Source organism: Neoarius graeffei, chromosome 24 (genome assembly GCF_027579695.1).
Source record: "Neoarius graeffei isolate fNeoGra1 chromosome 24, fNeoGra1.pri, whole genome shotgun sequence".
NCBI lineage: Eukaryota > Metazoa > Chordata > Actinopteri > Siluriformes > Ariidae > Neoarius > Neoarius graeffei.
In genome coordinates, this window is record NC_083592.1 from 19,321,425 (window position 1) to 19,344,571 (window position 23,147).

At 41.3% G+C, this 23,147-nt stretch overlaps 1 protein-coding gene across 11 annotated transcripts in view; it reads left to right on the forward strand.

The window, feature by feature from the left end:
* Positions 1 to 23,147, forward strand: part of LOC132872214 (probable E3 ubiquitin-protein ligase HECTD4) — an 868,395-nt gene that overhangs the window by 740,342 nt on the left and 104,906 nt on the right. For 10 of the 11 annotated variants that reach the window (XR_009651396.1, XR_009651397.1, XM_060906858.1 and 7 more), the window contains exons 60-66: positions 8,729 to 8,908; positions 9,239 to 10,608; positions 10,689 to 10,896; positions 11,165 to 11,388; positions 11,509 to 11,654; positions 16,009 to 16,112; positions 18,344 to 18,467. Coding sequence is in view for 9 of the 11 variants with exons in the window: in XM_060906858.1 (XP_060762841.1) it covers positions 8,729 to 8,908; positions 9,239 to 10,608; positions 10,689 to 10,896; positions 11,165 to 11,388; positions 11,509 to 11,654; positions 16,009 to 16,112; positions 18,344 to 18,467 (2,356 nt within the window). In the remaining 2 variants the exon portion in view is untranslated. Of the gene's footprint in view, positions 1 to 8,728; positions 8,909 to 9,238; positions 10,609 to 10,688; positions 10,897 to 11,134; positions 11,389 to 11,508; positions 11,655 to 16,008; positions 16,113 to 18,343; positions 18,468 to 23,147 lie in introns of those variants that run through there. The other variant, XM_060906866.1, reaches the window with a different exon arrangement.

Below are 23,147 nucleotides of genomic sequence, written 5' to 3' on the forward strand. Positions count from 1 at the left end.
CACAGAAAGGCCCTCGCCGGCCACGGGGCTCGAACCCGGACCTTCTTGCTGTGAGGTGACAGCGCTAACCACTACACCACTGTGCCGCCGTCGTGGAAACTCTCCCAAGCAAAACTGATTCAAAGAGGTTCCAGAAAAGTTTAGACCTTTTATTAAATCAGTTAATAAAAGCCAAGTCAGTCTGCAGAGTGAACTGGTTCCAAATCTCAAATCATCCATTTTTAGTCTTACAGAGAGTGAGAGATTCAAAGAGAAGGGAGTTATACACACACACACACTCTCTCTCTCCTGCTTGAGCTCTGATATCACCTTGATAATACTTCACACACACAAAGACAGCTGCAGCGCATGCACGCACGCAGAGACACACAAACGATACAAAGACAATACAATTCAGCACTTTATCTCTTTAGACATACACACACACACCTGTCTGTTCAGACCTTTTAAGCACAAAGTAGCATTCACAGGTACCATATGCCAAACCGAGCAGCTTAAAACATACCTGCAAATTAGTCACTTTTCGGCAAAATTCGCCGTTTTGCAAACAAAATATGTCATTCTCGTGATTCATCTAGATCCGAAGAGTTTTTTTTTTTGGGGGGGGGGGGGGGGGGATCAGCGGTGGATGGGACTTCCAGTAAAATGGGATTGCCATCTTCACAAGAGTCATTTGGCCAATCACAAACATCCAAGTCAATCCATCTTTCCCACAGCGAACTAAGCCTTTGCCTGACTAAACCATAGACAGTAAACATGTGACCTGCGTCAGAGACTTCAGAGATCTATGGACACTAGCGACAGACTTGAGGTAAGTCTCGTTATCTGCTAACAATGTAATATGCTGTGTAAATTAAACTTGGTTTGTCAAAGATAATCCTACTTTAGCAACGTTACGTGTGTCGTGACATGAAACCTTTTCCAACATGTTTAACGTTATACATAATGTAAAGTTTTTCAGCTTGTATGCTAACGTTAGCTAGGATGTCAGCTAACATCAGTGAATTGTGTGTTAACGTTAACCTTTCATACCAGTCGGTTCAGTTTGAATAATTTTTGTGAAGGCTATCTCTACTGCATCCGTACTGTTATCTGATGATAATGTAACATTGTCACAAGACGAGGAATGAAAATGAACACGTAACATTAACGTTAGTACACCGGCGTTTTTTAAGTGATTTGAAACACCTTCTCCAGCGGATCATTTAACGTGGATGGATGTAGTTAGAGTTAGCCTTTACAAATATTTATGATAACAAAAAGGAGCCCCCGGTTTCCCCCACAGTCCAAAGACATGCAGGTTAGGTTAACTGGTGACTCTAAATTGACCGTAGGTGTGAATGTGAGTGTGAATGGTTGTCTGTGTCTATGTGTCAGCCCTGTGATGACCTGGCGACTTGTCCAGGGTGTACCCCGCCTTTCGCCCGTAGTCAGCTGGGATAGGCTCCAGCTTGCCTGCGACCCTGTAGAAGGATAAAGCGGCTAGAGATAATGAGATGAGATGAAAAAGGAGCCCTGACCCAGCCGATAATATTTGGTCAATTCTTTTCCAGAATGAGGGAGCTTAAAGAGGAAGACGCTGTTTATGTAGCAAAGCTTGATGCAGGTCTGAGGTGCAGGTGGAGCTGAGCCTGGCTAAAAATCGAGGTCAAGACTGAAGTGAAGGGAGTTCAGCACAGCTTCCTGCTGTCACAGTTTTTTCATAAGATAGACAAAGCCAGGTATTCAAAATGCAGCCTTTGCCAAAAAGGAATAAATTACAGCAACAAAGGCTCTCATGCTCTTTTGGCACACTGCCAAACAGAGGTGCACCTTCAAAAAGTGCACTGTTATGACCACATCCAGTGTCCTTCCAGTCCCAGAGCAAAGTGCTTCCAAGGGGCCTGATGCTATGAGGGCGCAAGTTAGGGTGCCTGTACCTACATTGCAGTGAGTTGCCAATGCAGAGGTGTGTATAGATTAGGCTAAATAGGCTAGGCTTGTAGTTTTCTGTAATTCTACCATTTAACTGTTTAACAGGTTACTTGATATTTGCCAGTAGGCTAATGTTAGGCAAAATAGGAGTAGACTAGCCTACATTACCAAAAAATATTGTACATTGCATGTTTAGTTAATTTAGAGATTAACTACCATAGCCTAGATCATGTCTATTGGAATGAGGATCCAGTCTTAACAACTTTGTAATAGCAATGGAAGTTTGTGAATATTAAACCAGCTATAATAATGTAAATCTAATAATATTTTCTTTGTTTAGGCAATGGTTCTGGCTACTCTTGCTGAATATTCACTTCCTTTCACCTTTGCACCAGTGATGGTGAACCTGGCCCAAGTGCTGGCTGAAGACAAAGTAGTGGGCTGAAGCTATGTTGCCCAAAAGAGACACATGGCAAAGCAGAGGATACTGGCCATGGAACGGCTTGTGCAGGCCAAAAAAATGAAGAAATGAGATTTACTATTAGTAAATTACTCAGCTTGACATTGTTGTTACTTGATTGTGGTTGATTTTGTTGATTGACCATCAGCCATTTTGCACTGATTGACCAAAAAACAAGGTTATGTTAATAAACAGGTTTTTTGTTTACCTGTAGCTATGTTGCACCTTTTCTCGGAGAGGGGGCGGGCTCGGGTTTTGGTTTACGTCGGGGGGGGGTAAAAAAGTTTGTCACCTTTTTCAGACCTTCTGAGTTTGCAGGTATGTTAAAAGCACAGATACACACAAACTGCAGTATTCTTCTCACAACACGTTCTCACAATGTGACCCACCCATTGCAGCCCTTTATTTATACCAAAATAAAGTGGTACCATGGGATTTAACACGCAACCTGTCTTCCTTACAGGCTTTTATGAACAACTTTTCTGTGGCTCTTGGTGAAGACCAGAGATTTTCAGGGAAATTCAGCCAGTAGAACATAACCACAAAAGACAACACCTGTGCCAACTTCCCTTTCAATCTCAGAATTACTTTTTTTTTAAATGTTTCCCCTTTTACTAAGTTGTTCAAATTTGGAGAATTTAGTTCTCTTACCGGGCTGCACAGTGTTATAGTGGTTAGCACTGTCGCCTCACAGCAAGAAGGTCCTGAGTTTGAGCCCAGCGGCTGGCGAGGGCCTTTCTGTGTGGAGTTTGCATGCTCTCCCCGTGTCCGCGTGGGTTTCTTCCGGGTGCTCCGGTTAGGCTAATTGGTGGCTCTAAATTGACTGTAGGTGTGAATGTGAGCGTGAGGGGTTGTCTGTGTCTGTGTTAGCCCTGCGATGACCTGGCGACTTGTCCAGGGTGTACCCTGCCTCTCGCCCATAGTCAAGTTTATTTGTATAGTGCTTTTAACTATAAACATTGTCACAAAGCAGCTTTACAGAATTTGAATAACTTAAAATATGAGCTAATTTTATCCCTAATCTATCCCCAATGAGCATGCCTGTGGCGACGGTGGCAAGGAAAAACTCCCTCAAATGACATGAGGAAGAAACCTCGAGAGGAACCGGACTCAAAAGGGAACCCATCCCCATCCGGGCAACAACAGACAACATGACTATAACATTAATGGTCCTAACATAAAGTCAGCTTTGTTGATGCTATAAACCCCCCACCGACGGAAACCCGAGCGCAAAACCGTTCACAACAACCGTAGTCCCCAGCCACAAAAGCACAACTGCAAGAGTCCAGAGCATCCTCCATAGTCAGCTGGGATAGGCTCCAGCTTGCCTGCGACCCTGTAGGACAGGATAAGCGGTTACAGATAATGGATGGATAGTTCTCTTACCACCACACTTGGAGCCAAAACCACAACTGCACAAACTTTATAAATCAAATTAGTAGCAAAAAAATTGCTCACCTTTTTGTTGCAGCCACTGTTTGTGCAGTGCAGTTCAGACTCTTGAATGCAGTCAGGCAAGAGACTTCTTTCCAAATCACATTGGGTCACCAGAATTATGTCATGGAAACTCTCCCAAGCAAAAATGATTCTAAGAGGTTGCAGAAAAGTTTAGACCTTTATTAAATCAGTTAATAAAAGCCGAGTCAGTCCGCAGAGTGACCTGGTTCCAAATCTCAAATCATCCATTTTTATAGTCTTCCACCAATATTTCCAATGCCAGACTTGCACTATACAAGGATACTCTCCCAGTATGTCCAAAGTGGACTGCACTGTTCTTAATTCAAGGACAGACCTTCTTGACTGTTCTTAATACAAAAACAGACCACGTGTGCTAACTAAAAACATGCGTCTAAACAAGGCTTTTAAGGTTATTCTAGTAACATGCATCCAAACAAGGCTTAATTCTGGTTTAAGGTTATTCTGGTTCAACACATGCTTCAGGGTTTTATAGCAATATAATGCTTTGACTAATCTGTTTGTAATATCAACTTCATTAACTCCTTTCCTGAAAATCAACATAACTGGCTTTGAATCAAAATACAATCATCATAAACCAAATTATTGCTTATGTAATTACATCAAGGTGTGTGTGCTTACATATGAATCAAAATACATGTGTGATTACTGCGAGTTGGCCTAGTGGTTAGCGTGTCCGCCTCTTAATCGTTCTACTCGCAGTTGGGTCATACCAATGGTACCTAAAAATGGTACCTACTGATGTCGGGTGAGGCACGCTGCAATACAGATGCAAGTGGGAGTCAAACTCTCGTGGTTACCAGAGGACTAGCCCCCCCACTGTAACTCTAGCTGTTTAGGCGAGAGGCCGAGGGCTATGGAAACAGAGCTCGGCACCGCCCAGTGCACCTGATTGCATGTCGTGGGAAGGACTTTAGACTTAGACATGTGTGATTACATCAAGGTATGTGTGTGGGGTTACATATGAATCAAAATACAGTCATCATAAACCAAATTATTGCTTGTATGATGACATCAAGGCATGTGTGCATGGTTACATATGCATGTGGAAGGGCTGGAAGATTCACCGACACCTCATACCTTCACTCCTTCCCCCCCCCCCCCCCCACTCCCTGCCACTTGTGTAAATAAAAGAGCACTTATGCTTCCACCACACTTCCATCTCCTGAATCGGTGTCTGAGCCTGAGCGCTAGGGGGCACTACACACACCCCGATTAGCCACAACATTAAAATCACTGACAGGTGAGGTGAATAACATTGATTGTCTCATTAAAATGGCACCTGTCAAGGCTTGGGATATATCAAGCAGCAAAAGAACAGTCAGTTCTTGAAGTTGATGTGTTGGAAGCAGGAAAAATGGGCAAGCGTACGGATTTGAGCAGCTTTGACAAGGGCCAAATTACATTACGTTAATGGCATTTAGCAGACGCTCTTATCCAGAATGACATGCAACATACCCAGAGCAGCCTGGGGAGTTAGGTGCTTTGCTCAAGGGCACTTCAGCCATTCCTGCTAGTCCAGGGAATTAAACCAGCAACCTTTTGGTCTCAAAGCAGCTTCTCTAACCATTAGGCCATGGCTTCCCCAAATTGTGGTGGCTAGGTGACTGGATCTGAGCATCTCCAAAATGGCACATTTTGTGGGGTGTTCCCAGTATGCAATGGTTAGTACCTACCAAAAGTGGTCCAAGGAAGGACAACCAGTGAACTGGTAATAGGGTCATGGGTGTCCAAGGCTCACTAATTCGCATGGGGCACAAAGGTTAGTCCATATGGCTCAATCTCACAGAAGAGCTACTGTAGCACAAACTGCTGAAAAAATCAATGCTGGCTGTAAGACCAGAGCAGGTGGGTGGAGCACAGAAGCACGGCAGGCCAGAACTGAGTTCTCAGAAACTTTTATTTTCTGTGGTATATGTGGCTTTTCAGCTCATTCACTCTCTCTCACACGCACACACATGCATTCTGGTCGGGAGAGAGCTCCCTTTCTCTGCTCTCTCGCTCCTTTTATAGGGCGTGGTCACTGGGGAAGACACAAACACAGGTTAATTCACGTCAGCTGCAGTGATTCTGCCACTTACCTTCCCTGACTCCGCCATCCAGTCACAGACCGACACTTGACCACGCCCCCGCTGCCACACTGACTAAAACAGAAAGGTGTCAGCATTAACTTTTTTAGCAGTTTATGCTATATTCCCTTTCTTTCCAAAATGTGACAAACACCACTACTGATTTTCAGCAGAACGCATTATCTCCACTTGATCAATCATAGTGCACCATTCAAATATGGAAACAGTTATGACAACTGACAAGAGAATTCCTGTCTTTTAGTGAGATTTTGAACAAAATAAAATCAAACATTTCTTATCCTAATATTTTATATTATTATTAATTCAGTAGAGAATGTGGTCCAGTGTTATTTTCCACTCGGAACGCACCTGATTCCTCCTGAGATCTAGATGCCACTTATATATGCATTTATCGACTGTTATATTTAGACCCTCCACTAAAAGCGGAGCTCCTGATGAGTGTAAAATGTGTTCATAAATAATTCCATGTTATCTTTTAAAAAGCAAATTAAAAATAAGCACTGGATAAAAATCCATGTGTCTTATGTAAATAAAGATACAAATTTCATTGTCCAGTGGTCAACTGTTTTGAGATATGTTGCCTTCCACTTATGATTGGGTTCCCTATGGTCACAAAAGCCATCAACAATCAGGTCTTGCTTTGCGCATAGAGAGCTCGACTAGACACCTTGTACAACATGTACAACTGTACATGTTGTACAAGGTGTCTGAATTTCTAAACTTATAGTTCATATGAACTTCAGAATAAAAAGTTTGTCCTTAAAAAACAAACATACATCTAACTGGGTGTATTAACATTCCTTGGAGCTTTGTGTGTAAAATAGACTGGGGCTTGTAGCTGACAAGATGAATGTAATGGGACATGCTAAGCTGGCATTAGTGTCTACTGAGGTGACTGCATACAAGGATCCCCCATCTGATACTGAAGCTGTCTCTCCACTATCAAGTTGCTCTCCAAAGCTACCGAGACTACCAAGGCTTCCTGTGCTACAAAGAGAGAGATTAAGGCTTTCCTGACTGGAGATGACACAGGGGTCTAGAGGTGCCTGTTGCTGTGTAGGCACTACAGGTTGCAGCACAGTGGCAGCTAATAGTTCTTGGTCCACAGAAAGTTCACTGGCAGTTCTGGAGACCCCCTGAGAGGAGCCGCAGATGGAGGTCTGGCTTATTGAACCTGAAGTAGTCATGCTCAGAGCTAGGGTTGCACTACTAGAACCATCTGGACTTTCCATACTGCCTGGATGAAGCTTTTCTGCCCGACCATCTTGGGAGCCTGGGCTCTGAGTACCGACCACAGCTCCTTTAGTCTGCTTTAGGTCTCCTGCCTGAAGCGGAATAAAGATTTCATCTTTGAAAAGACCCCAATGTGCATTGCAAGCCCTTCGGATTGCATTACGCACCACAGCTTCTTCCAATTGAATTGGAATACCAGAGAGCACCAGCAGCCGACTATGAGCAGTTGGACTGACCAGGGCCTGGCAGGCGTCAGCTACTGCATCCTCAGTCACACTCAACCCTTGAGGGTCCTTGTACGTCAGCTGTCGTATAATCATGAGTAATGTCAGACTACGGTGGAACCATAACGTGTCTTCTGGTTTTCCTCCAGCAACATTCAATAAAGCACTATCGCTTTCTGAAAGCTTTGCACCACTCACAGAGCATCGTTTTCATAAAGGAATTTTAGCCCATACCTCCGTACAGAACAGCTTCAGCTCTGGGATGTTGGTGGGTTTCCTCACATGAACTGCTCACTTCAGGTCCTTCCACAACATTTCGATTGGATTAAGGTCAGGACTTTGACTTGGCCATTCCAAAACATTAACTTTATTCTTCTTTAACCATTCTTTAGTAGAACGACTTGTGTGGTTAGGGTTGTTGTCTTGCTGCATGACTCACCTTCTTTTGAGATTCAGTTCATGGACCGATGTCCTGAAATTTTCCTTTAGAATTTGCTGGTATAATTCAGAATTCATTGTTCCATCAATGTTGGCAAGCTGTCCTGGCCCAGATGCAGCAAAACAGGCCCAAACCATGATACTACCACCACCACCACCATGTTTCACAGATGGGATAAGGTTCTTATGCTGGAATGCAGTGTTTTCCTTTCTCCAAACATAATGCTTCTCATTTAAACCAGAAAGTTCTATTTTGGTCTCATTTGTCCACAAAACATTTAAAATCCCTGATCGCTGTTCTTTAAATAAAACAGGGTGCCCACTCGTACCTGATACACTTCATCAAACGTGTTGTGAAGATCAGACTTTGATAGATCCCTTTTCTTTAAATAAAACAGGGTGCCCACTCACACCTGATTGTCATCCCATTGATTGAAAACACCTGACTCTAATTTCACCTTCAAACTAACTGCTAATCCTAGAGGTTCACATACCTTTGCCACTCACAGATATGTAATATTGGATCATTTTCCTCAATAAATAAATGACCAAGTATAATATTTTGTCTCATTTGTTTAACTGGGTTCTTTATCTACTTTTCGGACTTGTGTGAAAATCTAATGATGTTTTAGGTCATATTTATGCAGAAATATAGAAAATTCTAAAGGGTTCACAAACCTTCAAGCACCACTGTATGTATCAACACATACATACATAGGAATACCTGTGCACCTGCACATTCTTGCAGTTATTTAATCACGTGGCAGCAGTGCATTGCCAAAAATCATGTAAATACAAGTCAAGAGCTTCAGTTAATGGTCACATCAAACATTAGTATGAAGAAAATGTGATCTGACACTTTTGTTAATTTTTTTCCTGATTTGTTTTACCAGGAGTGTCCCCACCTCCTGGGGTTGTTCTAGTACTGCATTCTCTGCCTGTGGAGTTTCCCTTGGCCATAGCCTTTGCTGAACAGCTGCTGACATGGACGGTTCGTGAGAATAATGAGCATCCAGAGGAAGATCTGGACACCATGCCTCCTTCTGTGCTTCTCCAGGTTGTGGAGCTACTTGGTAAGGATTCCTTCTTTAATTGATTGGTCTTATCAATCCAGCTGTTTCTTTAGTTTCACCATTTATTCTAACAGATGCATCTGAAAATAATTCAGTTTAGTTTTCTTTGTTTAATGTTTTGAACAATGGACGTTGTTACAAACAGCTTTACAGTAATGCAGGTGTAAATAATGTTCTCAAAAATAAACACATTGAAAATCCAGTGAAGTAATTAAAAATCTTAAAATTCTATTAAAAATGCTGTCACTGCAATTCTTCAAAAATTGAAAGACTTTCATGACAGTAGAGTAAATCAGGTAATCTTATTTAGTCATTTCCTTTCTTCATAAGGTGGGCTTCTGTGGACTACTGATCTTGCACCTTGTATTAAGGAGTTTATCTTCCACCTGCTTGCTGAGCTTTTCCGCAAGATCCATCACTTGGAACAACGCAAGGGTTCCTCAGGACTGTCGAGCTCCATTGCTCTACTTCTTAATCCATGCTTGGCAGTGCTCATGGCTCTCCAGACAGAGCTCCGAAAGCTTTATGACCGTGAGATTCAGATTTGGGGGCTGGCAAGTGGAAGCACCTCAGGAAGCTCCTTAGCATTATCTTCTGAACAAAGCCGCTTCTCCACATATTTCCATGCCCTTATGGAGGTGTGCCTGGCTGTGGCTGAAGTTACCTTGCAGCTTAATGTGGCCAGTGGAGGGTTGGCTGTAAGCAATCTTTCCTCATCCAGCACACTCAACCTTAGTGATTCTTCATCCTCTTCATCGTCATCACCAGGCCAAACACCACAAAGCCCAAGTTTGTTATCAAAGCGCAAGAAGGTCAAGCTGAAACGAGACCGGGCAGCCATAGCTGCTGCAGCCACAGCTTCAGGAAAACGATGCTCTGTGAGTGGTGCAAAGCTTTCAGAAAGCGATAGTGCTTTATTGAATGTTGCTGGAGGAAAACCAGAAGACACGTTATGGTTCCACCGTAGTCTGACATTACTCATGATCATACGACACCTGACGTACAAGGACCCTCAAGGGTTGAGTGTGACTGAGGATGCAGTAGCTGACGCCTGCCAGGCCCTGGTCAGTCCAACTGCTCATAGTCGGCTGCTGGTGCTCTCTGGTATTCCAACTCAATTGGAAGAAGCTGTGGTGCGTAATGCAATCCGAAGGGCTTGCAATGCACATGGGGGTCTTTTCAAAGATGAAATCTTTATTCCGCTTCAGGCAGGAGACCTAAAGCAGACTAAAGGAGCTGTGGTCGGTACTCAGAGCCCAGGCTCCCAAGATGGTCGGGCAGAAAAGCTTCATCCAGGCAGTATGGAAAGTCCAGATGGTTCTAGTAGTGCAACCCCAGCTCTGAGCATGACTGCTTCAGGTTCAACGAGCCAGACCTCCATCTGCAGCTCCTCTCAGGGGGTCTCCAGAACTGCCAGTGAACTTTCTGTGGACCAAGAACTATTAGCTGTCACTGTGCTGCAACCTGTAGTGCCTACACAGCAACAGGCACCTCTAGACCCCTGTGTCATTTCCAGTCAGGAAAGCCTTGATCTCTCTCTTTGTAGCACAGGAAGCCTTGGTAGTCTCGGTAGCTTTGGGGAGCAACTTGATAGTGGAGAGACAGCTTCAGTATCAGATGGGGGATCCTTGTATGCAGTCACCTCAGTTGACACTAATGCCAGCTTAACATGTCCCATTAAAGGCTATGCTGTTATAGAGGTAAGTGGAAAGAATGTTTTACTTGAAAGACCACCATATTGGTCATTGCCAAATGGAAGATGACTTTCTCTCCTTTACAGGTACGGGCCAGGGCCAAAGTGGAGAAGATTCGGGCAAGTCTCTTCAACAGCAGTGACCTCATTGGCCTGTCCAGCCTTGAAGGAGAGGAGGAGTTACTGGAGATAACCACTGAAGAGATCTTGACTGCCTCCAGTGTTAATCAGAGCCTGTTTGATACACAAGGCAGTTCTGTACTTGAGGAGTACTTTTTTGATAAAACCATCAGAGGTTGGGGTTCTTACATGTTGCTTAAGAGTGTGAACTAAGATCTCTAAAATCTTTAAATTTAATGAAAAAAAAACTAATGGTTTTGATAACACAGTGGCACACAATAAGAGCCAAAAATAAAGTGACCTCTAAAATCCTTTAATTTCTATACCATATAGTATACAATACTGTCTTTTATTCCAAAGCTTAAAATATTTTCCAAGTGCCCTACTTACAACTGTTTCGTGTTATGTCTTAGGCTTCTAATCTACATGTCATACTCATATAGGAGACAAATTGGTCCCTGGGGCACGAGATGTGCTAACAGACATCTTTAAGAGCTGTGTACACTCTGAACAGATGCTAAGCCTTGCACCAACCAAGCCCTTGAAAGTGTCTGACATTTATCTCAGTAAAGAACAAATCAACTCTCAGACACCTGGTAACCTTTTGCATGTATTCTTCAACCACATACGACCTCCTAAGAAAATGTTTGAAGATCAGCTCACACAGGTTTGCACTTGTGTTTATACATATTTCAAAATCATATTCATGAAGCTACTATGTTCTAAGTAATCCTTATTCACTTATGTCCACTGTTGAAACACATGCAAACTGTTTTTCTGTCTATAGATTCTTCGCAAATACGGTACAGTCAAGGCCAACAAGTGCAGGTACAGCAAGTCAGGCAAGGAACAGCAGCAGGGCAAAGTGGTCAGCACAAAGAGATCCATCATCAAGCCCCCTATCAAAGAGAAGTCTGTTCTCAACACTGTACGGTATGTTGCACATAACACTTAGTCATTAAGTGTTTTTACAATAAATAAATAGACCAAAAACCAGATCTGCATTGCTGAGCAACTGCTTAGATTATATATTGTGCAAAGCCCAAGACACTGTTTATCCCAGCATCTATTTTGTATTGCTTTTAATTGCTTCTGACTGTGAAGGCATACACCATTACCCACCTGCATGAATAATTATCTCAAAAAAACAAAACAACTAGCACCTTAGGATTACAATGTGTCCAGAAAAATAAAAAATATGGCTTGTGACTAGTGAGAAGATTTTGGGGAATATTTCCTGATATTTACATTTAGATATGTTAAACAATTTGGAACAATGATACCTTTTATTTGAATCCACCCATTTTTCACGTGATCAAAAGTATTGGAGCATTTTACTGACAAGTTTTTATTTTTCCCTTGGTGTGTCCTGGTTGGTTGGTTGGTTGATTAATTAAATAATTTATAGCTCTGAATGTCTACTCTTGGTCTGAGCTCTGGGTTGTGCCTATGAAGACTGCATTTGTTGTTAAAAAGGATAAACCAACATGAAGCCCAGGGAGTTGTCGCTGAGAGAAAAGCAAGCCATTTTGAAGCTGAGAAAAGAGGACAAAAAAAAAGAATTGACCTTGCCATTCCAATACTTTGGACTGTTTCATATTTACACATGCTGTTGTTCAAAACGAAAATGTTGATGTCACAGAATACAGATACTTGGGAACCATTATTGACAACAAATTGTCATTTGAGAGTAACACTGATGCTATGTATAACAAGGCCCAACAGTAGCTTTTCTTTTTAAGGAAGATGAAGTCTTATAATGTGTGTAGGACCTTGATGACTTTATTTTATCAAAGTTTTATTAAATCTGTTTTGTCCTTTTGTATTGTTGTGCGGTATGGTGGTTTGCCACTGACCAGTAAGGGCAGGTTATCAAAGCTAGTTAATGTGGCAGCTAGGGTTGGGCGGTATTACGGTAAGAAGGTATCCCGAGGTATCCAAAAGTACCAACGGTATCGGTCTCATTACCGTCATTTAAAAAAAAAATATAATATCTAAATAAATATGGAGTACATGAGGTCATAATATAAAATAATAAATTGAAGATCAGCCCGAATAACTGTGTGATCGTATTTTCACTAATTCTATCAATTTCCTAAAGAAGTTCTCATCGCGTGCAGGGTTGTTTATGTCGTTACCATGGCAACCCTGCGTGACATTTGGAGTCTGACAGAAAGCTTCGCAAGAGACTGAGACCGCGGTTGAAAGATGGCAAGTCAAGATAACGAGTTAGTGGCAAAAAAAAAAAAATACAACATCGGCAGTGTGGCAGTATTTTGGTTTCAAACCAAACGAAAAGGAAGAGCCAGCAATAATGTAAATGACCGCGCAAAATCGAAAAAAATCTAATATGTCCCCTAAGGCACACCATAGCCTGGGGTACTCCACTTCCACGAGATCTCTCCAATGAGTTGTGTTTTGAGTAGGTTACATGAGTAACAACAAGGTAAAATAATAACGTATGACATTTGGGATGTGGGTAATAAACGTTTGAAATGTCCTCTACTGAAGAAACGGAAGAAAACATCGTAGCGTAAACTGTTAGGTTTCTGGTGGGAATTAGCAATGCGCTTGCTATCTTTGTTGGGTGTGTTAAACCGTATGGATTTACGTAAGTGGAATAATTGTAAGGAGTTATGTGATCAAGACAACGTTAAGCAAGGTAAGGCCATTTGATTATTAATTTCCCCGCCATGGCATGACGTGGGCCCATATGATTTTGCCTTGTGCAGCTATCACGCATTTGAATTGCCTCATTTGCGCTGAAGAATATGGTTTATCGCGCAGTCTAAACGGACTTGGGTGTTGGTTGATTCTTTTTCTTTTCTTTTTTTATTTCTCATGTTTGAAAGGGTATGATCCTGCTCATCGTGTACTTTTTTTGATGGAGTAGGTGAAATAGTGCTGCAAATGGCGTTTCAACGCACACATGTGTAAACGACAGTTGAATGCTATTTTCAAGATTAAGGAAGAGCTGCGTGATGCTTTGAAATATCTCTTAATCCATTCATCAATGCACAAAATTCGCTTTGCTGCTTAATCCATACCACAATGCACATAATTCGCTATGCTGCTTTTAAATAGTACATTTGAGGCATAGGCGCAGGTCTGGACAAGGTCCGCCGGTATAGGCGCACGTTACACAGTAGGCCGAAACAAAAATATTTTTTTCTCGGTAATACCGTATACCCCGGGAAAACACAGAGACAGTTTAAAGGTATCAAAATTTGGATACCGCCCAACCCTAGTGGCAGCAAAGGTGGTTGGGGTTCATTTTACCCAGCTGCATGATGTGTATGTAAAATGGGTCATGAGTAAGGCACAACAAATTCTAAAATACCCCGACCACCCACTGTTTGGGGAATTTAGTCTGCTCCCCTCAGGCCGCCGTTTTGGAATTCCTGTTGTAAGGACAAGGCGTGCAAGAGATTCTTTTATTTTAGTGGCTATTAGGACCCTTAATTCATTAAGGGACACCTATTTTTTTTTCTTTTTTCTGTAGTTACTGTTATATTGTCATTGGCAATAACTAATAGTGACAGTCATGTGGGTGGGTGGGTGGTGTCTGGTGGGTATATCGATTTGAGTAATGTGTTTGTGTGTAAATATATTTAGGAATGTGTCTGTGTGGTCCATGTCTATGTCTTCTTAATTCATGTTCTCTGAATACCTGCTGCACACCAAATTTCCTTTTTTAAAGGATAATAAATCTGAAACTTGAACTTGAATAATAATGTATCATATAATACAAACCCCCATTTCCAGAAAAGTTAGGGCATTTTCCAAAATGTAATAAAAACAAAAATCTGTGATTTGTTAATTCACATAAAACTTTATTTAACTGACAAAAGTACAAAGAAAAGATTTTCAATAGTTTTACTGACCAACTTAATTGTATTTTTTAAATATAAACGAACTTACAATTTGATGTCTGCAACATATTCAACAAAAAAGTCGGGACAGATGCATTATTACCAATGTGTTACATCACCTTTCTTAACAACACTTTTTATTATATGGGAACTGGGAATACTAATTGTTACAGTTTTGCAATTGGAATTTTTGTCCGTTCTTTCTTGATGCAAGACTTCAGCTACTCAACAATCCATGGTTGCCATTGTCTGATTCTCAACTTCATGATGTGCCATAAATTCTCAGTAGGAGACAGTTCTGGGCTGGCAGCAAGCCAGTCAAGCACACACATTCTGTGTCTATGAAGTGAGGCCCCAGTAGAAAGAGTGAATAGTTTCTGGTACTTTTAGTGTTCACATCAAGCAGGACCTGTCATGGTGTTGTCACATTAACGTTCTGATGAAATAGGCTTGTCAGCATCTTTACCATCTTAGATGCTTAAGGAACTTCTGAACCTGTACCTCTGGGAGCATCCTGACAGGATTGGGAACAGCACCAAGCGGGATAGGCAGGCTTTCTAGAGGGTGGTGTGATCAGCTGAGTACTTATCCCTGAGATCCCTGACCAGAAGTCTATTTACAGCAAGTGGAAGTGGGCCAAGGCCAGGAAGACAGTGAAAGACCTCAGCTATCCAAACAATGGACTCCTCTCCATTCTCTCTGCAGTGAAACAAAACTTCCATATAGTGCGTGTGTGTGTGTGTGTGTGTGTGTGTGTGTGTGTGTGTGTGTGTGTGTGTGTGTGTGTGTGTGTGTGTGTGTGTGGTGTTTTTTTTTTCCCCTGCCCACAGTAGACATTCTTGGTTCTTTTTTTGTTAACCCATCATCTTGGGTATGATGGATTAACAAAAGTATGACAGCTATGCGACCATATATGCATGATCAAATGTCTTTGCAAATACATGGATGCAGAAATGAACATTAGGCTGCTTCCCCATTCAGTACAAGTTTTTTTTTTTCTTTTTTTTCTTGATGTATTTGTCCATCACAGCAAATCTGTTTGATCATTGTTATAAGCATGCAACATGAAAAGGACAGATTGAACTTACTGTAGGGTTTTTTGTTTTTGTTTTCTTAACAGTAGCCTTTATTCTGTCATAACAGTGAATAATGGGCAGTGGGTGGCTTAGTAGTGAAAGCTTAGGGGTGACCATTTGGAAGGTTACAAGCTCAAATCCCAGTATCACCAGGCTATTGCTGTTGGGCCCTTAACATTCAACTTCTCAGTTGTCATATCTCAATTGTAAGTTGCTTTGGATAAGTGTCAGCCAAATGAATAAATGTAAATTAACCATTAACACTAAAAGTGAACATCAAGAATGCATTTGTCATTTTCTGTCTAAATTGTAATTTATAGGTTTTTTTCCCCTCTCCAGGACTGCATTAAGTGAGAAGAAACCAATCCTTAAGCCCAAGTCTCCAGATAAAGCTAAGCCTGATGAGAAAGACCCTGAGAAGTTGCCTACCAAGAAGCTAGAAGGTTTATATTTGCTTTTTGGTGTTTCTAGTGTCCATCGATGCATGGTGGTGATGTTGGTTGATCAGGGCTTATATCCTTTGATTTCCACAAGTTTACCCACATAAGTTACTCATGTTCAAAACTTCAGATGTATATTTGCTAAGTTTTCAGTGGAACCATTGTATCCACCAACCCAGTAACCACGGTTTCAGTTATCTGCTGTTATCTCCAGGCCATAAATATTAAACAGAAACCTCACAATTCTGTTCACATTCATGTCAATAAACAGTTTGGAGGCAGGAGGCAAATGCAGAATTCCTTGATTGTTCTAAGCAAACCAAACAACATAAATACAAGAATCGTGAACATGAAACAAAAATGGGCATATGGACCAAATGCTTGCCAAAACATGGTGAAAATTAGTGATAACAAACAAAGCTAGACAAAGAGAGAGACCAAAAAAAAAACCAAAAAAAACCCAGAACTTTAAATAGCATGAGTAAATGGTGCTAAACAAGGTTTGGCTGATGGGAACTGATGTCCGGCTCCACTTGCGACATTGACGTGACAATTCACATGACTTTTATTACATAATATTGTTATTTTATAATAATTTTATTATAAGTTAATGTTCTTTATCATATTGTGTGCAAGTTATAAATTAAACTTTACCATACTTTAGGTATGTATGGACATGAAAAACAGGCTTTATGTGGTTTGCTTCTATCCACATTTTCATCTGTCTGCTTGGAACATATCCCCTGCGGATACAGTGGCCCCACTGTATATGAAAATGTACCAGGCTATTTAGTATGCATGTTTTTGTGTTAGTGAGTGTGTACATGCATTTGATCTGCATGTGTGTGTGTTTTCTACACTATATAGCCAAAAGTTTGTAGACACTTGACCATCATGTGCACATGTGCTTTTAGAAGATACTGTTATAAAAACCTCCACTGTTCTGGGAAGAATTTCCACTAGATTTTGGAATGTGACTGTGGGGATTTGCCCATTCAGCCACAGGAACATTATTAAGGTTGAGCACTGATGTCAGGAACAGAGGTCTGGGGCACAATCAGTATTCCAGTTCACCCCATAGATGTTCAGTGGGGTTGAGGCCACTGCAGACCACTTAGGTGAGGTTCTCTGCAGACCACTCAGGTTTTTCCACTCCAACCTTGGCAAGACATGCCTTAATCAGGGCTTTGAACTGGTTCAAGGAATGAAAACGAAAACCGGGAACTTTTTCTATTTCACATGGAACAGAAACGAAACCAGAAACTTTATTTTTTATGTTCCGGAACAGAAACGCTTATTAAAAATAATGGTAACCGGTTAATACCGGTTTTTATTTCGTTCCTCAAAGTTTCCGTAGCCTACAAATAAAAAAGTCATTCTTCTCCTGCGCAAGTTTCTATGACCTGCTGGGGTTCACTTCCTGTGTGACGTTCGCTGACTGAATGGAGAGAGCAGGAGGGTGGACTATTATCACGTCTCCACATCTTAAATAAGAGGTAAATATTGCAGTCTATCGTTATTCAAAAACGTCAATTTCAAACACGATATCAATATATTTGTCCACGTTAATGAGAGGCTCGCGAACATTAAATGACGTTAACCTCTGTTAGCCTATCAATGCATAGGGCCTGACTAGCCTTTGGTAACACACTAAACGAATTCTCTTTCATTTTTGGCACTTTTTCTGTTTGTGTAGATGGGAAGACATACTGAGAATCCAAATCGCCAACATCTGAAATAATAATTGTTTTGAATTATTTCTTGTCTTATTTAATGAAGGTTGTAATAGAATTAGCCTACATTTGGCTTAAGCTGGATGAGACAGAGACATAATTTTATAGCCATTTGTTAAACAGCTGACAGGGAACGTAATTAACCGTTCCGGGAATGAAATTTTTTTGTTCTAACTGGTTCGGGAACGTCTATTTAATGGTGGAACCCAAAACTGGAAACGTTAAAATTCCGTTTCTGTTCGGAACGAACCAATAGGAAAAAAATTCTGGTTCAAAGCCCTGGCCTTAATAGACCTTGCTTGTGCACTTTTAGTTTGGGCCCCTCTGTTCCAATGAAGGGAAATAGTAATTCTCCAGCATACAAAGACATGCTCTACAATTATGGGCTTCTAACTTTGTGGCAACAGTTTAGGAAAGGATCAGGTGGGTGTGAGGGTCAGGTGCCCACAAACTTTTATTTATATAATCTTTATAATTCTTCTGGAATGATGTATATTTCAGTGCCAGAAGAGAAGTACTTAACTCTGGAGGGTTTCCATAAGTTCACTGTTGATCGAGCCAAACAGGATATTCGCAGTGTTTGGAGGGCAGTTCTGGCATGTGGTTATGATCTACACTTTGAAAGGTAAGCATAAACATCACCCCATCTGACTCAGAAAGTAGTGTGCAAAGAATCCACATTTTCAGTATTGTGTCAAGAGGAACATGATGCATAAACATGTGCATGCCTTTGAGAAGCACAGAGGGAAGCAGTCCAAGGGTGTGCACAGGGGAGGTTCCCTTTGTGCAGTAAATTACAGAGCGTGATAAAGAACATATAGCAGGCTAGTAACTCCTAATGAACTTATCCTCTGCAGCAGATGTAAGTATTGGTCTTTGTTTCCTGGAACGCTCCTCATCAGCCAGGGTTGACTGACCTTCATGTCTTTAAAGTAATGATCTGTCATTTCCCTTTATTTAGTTCAGCAGTTCTTGACCATAATATGGATTACTACAGTTGTCGAGTAGGGCTCTACACTACCTCAAAAATAACACAACTGATGGTCTCATGCATTAAAAAGGAACTAAATTAATTAACAAGGCATACTGTTAGGTTTCTTCACCTCTGGCCCTCACCATCTCGAGATCAGTCCCCTCCTGTCACCCAGACGTCTGGGGGTGAGTCACGAAAGAAAGACAAGAACCCCACAAAGTAGTTCTCAATCTTTATTCACAAGTCCCCCCTGAGACGAGAGTATACAAGGGTTTTTATATATATATATATATATATGTGTGTGTGTGTGAGTGAAACCTTGGATCAATCATAAGCAATATATTTCATATCAACGGATGTTTTTTTAACAACTCAGCAACTCAGCATTTACGCACGTCAAAGCGCGAGATGTTTTTTATGACAATTTTAAACAAAGACATGTTTATGTCTAGTCTAGCAAAGAAGTGTGTGTCTTCTCCACTGGAGGAAGGTCACACAGTAACTTGGTACACAGTTACACAGGAAACAGAAGGGCACAGAAGAATTCAATGCCTTCTAGCTGAAATAGTAAAACAGAACAGAACAATATTAAGAATAAATCCTTACAATTTTGTCACAAAATAAATTACTGCCTTCTTGGTCAAGAATAAATACTTACAATTATTTATCCTTACAAAGGAATAAAACCTTACACATACCTTTTAATCTTTTCGATTAAAAGGTATGCCTTGTTAATTAATTAACAATTAGGGAGTCACATTCCATGTGACTACCTCAGGAAGCTGGTTAAGATAATGCCAATAATGTGCAAAGCTGTCATGAAAGTAAAGAGTGGCTATTTTGAAGAATCTGAAATATGAAACTTGAACACATTTTTTGTTTACCACGCAATTCCATGTGTGTTATTTCATAGTTTTGATGTCTTCAGTATTTTTATACAATGTAGAAAATGGTCAATATAAAGGAAAACCTATGAATTAGTCGGTGTTTCCAAACTTTTGACTGGTAGTTTAGATAGTTCCTAATGTAAATATTTTTCTGGGATCATCTAATAATTTTGTTCATTTGATCATTTTGTGGTTTGAACAAATGCCGATATTGCTGTACTCATTATATGCAAACAGTTTTTATTGTCTTCACTTGTCATTCATATTTTGATAAATCATCTGTAGATCCCTTACTCTGGAAATTAGCAAGCATTAAATAATTATGATTAAAAATATGTAGCCTACAATCAGCTAATAGTAACAGCTGGTAAAATAAGCAAAGTATCAATACATAGTGTCTTGCAAAATTATTCATCCCCCTTGGTATTTACACAACATGCCTACCATTTTAAACGTGCAAATTGTTTGTTTTTTTTAATTGTGACACAATTAAGATGAAAAAACAGAAATCTGGAGTGTGCATAGGTATTCATCCCCCAGAGTCAATGCTTTGTAGACCCACCTTTTTCTGCAATTACAGCTGCAAGTCTGTTGGGGTGTGTCTCTATTAGCTTAGCACATCTAGCCACTGGGATTTTTGCTCATTCCTCTAGGCAAAACTGTTCCAAATTCTTCAAGTTTTGCGTTGAGTTGGTATACAGCAATCTTAAAGTTTTAACACAGATTCTCAATTGGATTGAGGTCTGGGCTTTGATGAGGCCATTCAAAGACATTTAAATGTTTCCCTTTAAACCACTCCACTGTAGCTTTAACAGTAGGTCATTGACTTGCTGGAATGTGAACCTTCGTCCCAGTCTCAAACCTCTGGCTGACTCAAACAGGTTTTCCTCCAGAATTGCCCTGTATTTGGTGCCGTCCATCTTTCCTTCAGTCCTGACCAGCTTTCCTGTCCTTGCAGATGAAAAACATCCACAGCATGATCAAGTCAAGTTTATTTGTATAGCACTTTTAACAATAAACATTGTCGCAAAGCAGCTTTACAGAATTTGAACGACTTAAAACATGAGCTAATTTTATCCCTAATCTATCCCCAATGAGCAAGCCTGTGGCGACGGTGGCAAGGAAAACCTCCCTCAGATGACATGAGGAAGAAACCTCGAGAGGAACTAGACTCAAAAGGGAACCCATCCTCATTTGGGCAACAACAGACAGCATGACTATAACATTAACAGTTTTAACATGAAGACAGTTTTGTTGATGTAACTCTTCATTGATGGAAACTTGAGTGCAAAACTGTTCATGACAACTGCAGTCCTAAAGTTAGCAAGTCAACTGTAGTCCTCAGCCATAAAAGCATTACTGTAAGAGTCCAGAGCGTCCTCCAGGTGTAACTTTCAACTGTCCTCATGGGGTCATCCTCCACAGGAGCAATGCGATAAGACTCCAACCACAGGACACCAGGATGGATCAAGCAGGTCCGAGGGGCAGAAGAGGTCAGCATCTCGATCCCAGGACCGACATGTAACTCAGAGGGACAGATTGGGGGGGGGGGGACACAGGTTGTTAGGTATGCCCTAAAAATGACAAGTATTAAGTCTGTGTGGTAGGCTCGCAGAGACGAAAGTCTTGACAACAGACAACAATGGCATGTTAATATGGTTAAAAAATATCATGACCTACTCTGGCTGGATGCTTGATTGGGTGATGGGAGCACACTCCTTAGCAATGATGGGATGAAGATGGGACCCTTAGGGCTGGCCAAGACAATTCAGTTACATTTCACCGGGTCTGGGACATGCAACAAAATGTCTGACGGTCAATTCCCTGCAGACTATGATAGCCAGTCGAGGTCTCCACCCTCTCCACCAAAAGATTTCCTGTTGACTCTATGTAACTCAGAGGGACAGATTTGGGGGGAGTGCGGGAAAGAAAACACAGGTTGTTAGGTATGCCCAATATCACCTGAATAAGTAGGAACAGTATACATATTGCACTGAGTACAAGCAGGGACTCCGGCAACTAACTATGACAGCTTAACTAAAAGGGGAGAGCCAGAAGGTAACACAGGCATGAGGGAACCCTGGGACATAAAGCAGCCAGCCACTACACCATCAACAAACTCGAGTGAGCAAGCGAGTGGGGACTGACGGCATCCATACATCCCAGTTTACCAAAACACATGCAGCTACAGCATGTAGCTTACAGCAGGTTATGGTCGCTGAACTGCTGGCTGTCCAGGTGGTGCTCTGAAAACAGTGTGGGCTTTATAGATAATTGGGCTAATTTTGAGGGCACTGCTGGCCTGTTAGGGGGGGACGGTATCCATCCCACTCGGGAAGGTGCTGCTCTCATTTCCTGCAGCATAGGTCATAGTCTCAGAACAGGCCTAGTTAATTTCTGACAATCCAGAGCCAAGGCCAGGGAGCAGACGAACAGGCTAAACCGACTGTCTGCTAGCTGCACAGAGTCGTCACTCAGGGCCCACTACATCGAGACTGTGTCTGTTCCCCGAGCTCAACAAAAAGGTAGAAATTTTCAGAGAGTTTGTTCCAGTAACCTAATCAATATAAAATTAGATCATACTGACTGTACAGCTGCTGCCAGCACCTTTGATCTAAAGGTGGGGCTATTAAATATTAGATCTCTTACATCTAAAACGCTAATGGTTAATGAACTCATTACTGATCAGGAGTTTAATGTACTGTGTTTAACAGAAACATGGATTAAGCCAAATGAATATATAGCATTAAATGAAGCGAGTCCTCCTGGATACAGTTATATACACCAGCCTCGTCTAACTGGCAGAGGAGGAGGCGTCGCGGTTATTTATAACGATTATCTAGGTGTAACACACAAACCTGGTTATAAATTTAATACATTTGAAGTTCTTCATACTCATATAATGTATGTAGCCTCGAAAAATAAGTCTACCCAGTTAATTCCATTGCTTATTATTTACAGGCCCCCGGGGCTATATTCTGAGTTTCTTTCTGAATTTGCAGATTTTATCTCAGATCTGGTTATTTCCTTGGACAAAGCTTTAGTTGTCGGAGATTTTAATATTCACTTCGATAACCCAGAAGACCCTTTAAAAACAGCGTTTGTGTCCATCTTAGATTCAGTCGGGATTAAGCAGAATGTCATAGGACCGACCCATAATGGTGGTCACACCCTTGATCTAATACTAACATTCAGATTAAACGTAGACAATATAGTCATGCTTCCACAGTCTGAAGTTCTCAGATCATTGTCTCATCTCATTCAAAATATGTCTGAGTAATAATATATGCACCTCACCACGCTACTGTATTAAACGTACTTTCACGTCAATTACTGCACAGAGCTTTATAAATGATCTCCCAGAGCTGTCAACTTTGATTGGGTCACTGTCAGCCCCTGCAGAACTTGATCAGGCAACTGAATGCTTAGAGTCAACATTCCGCCA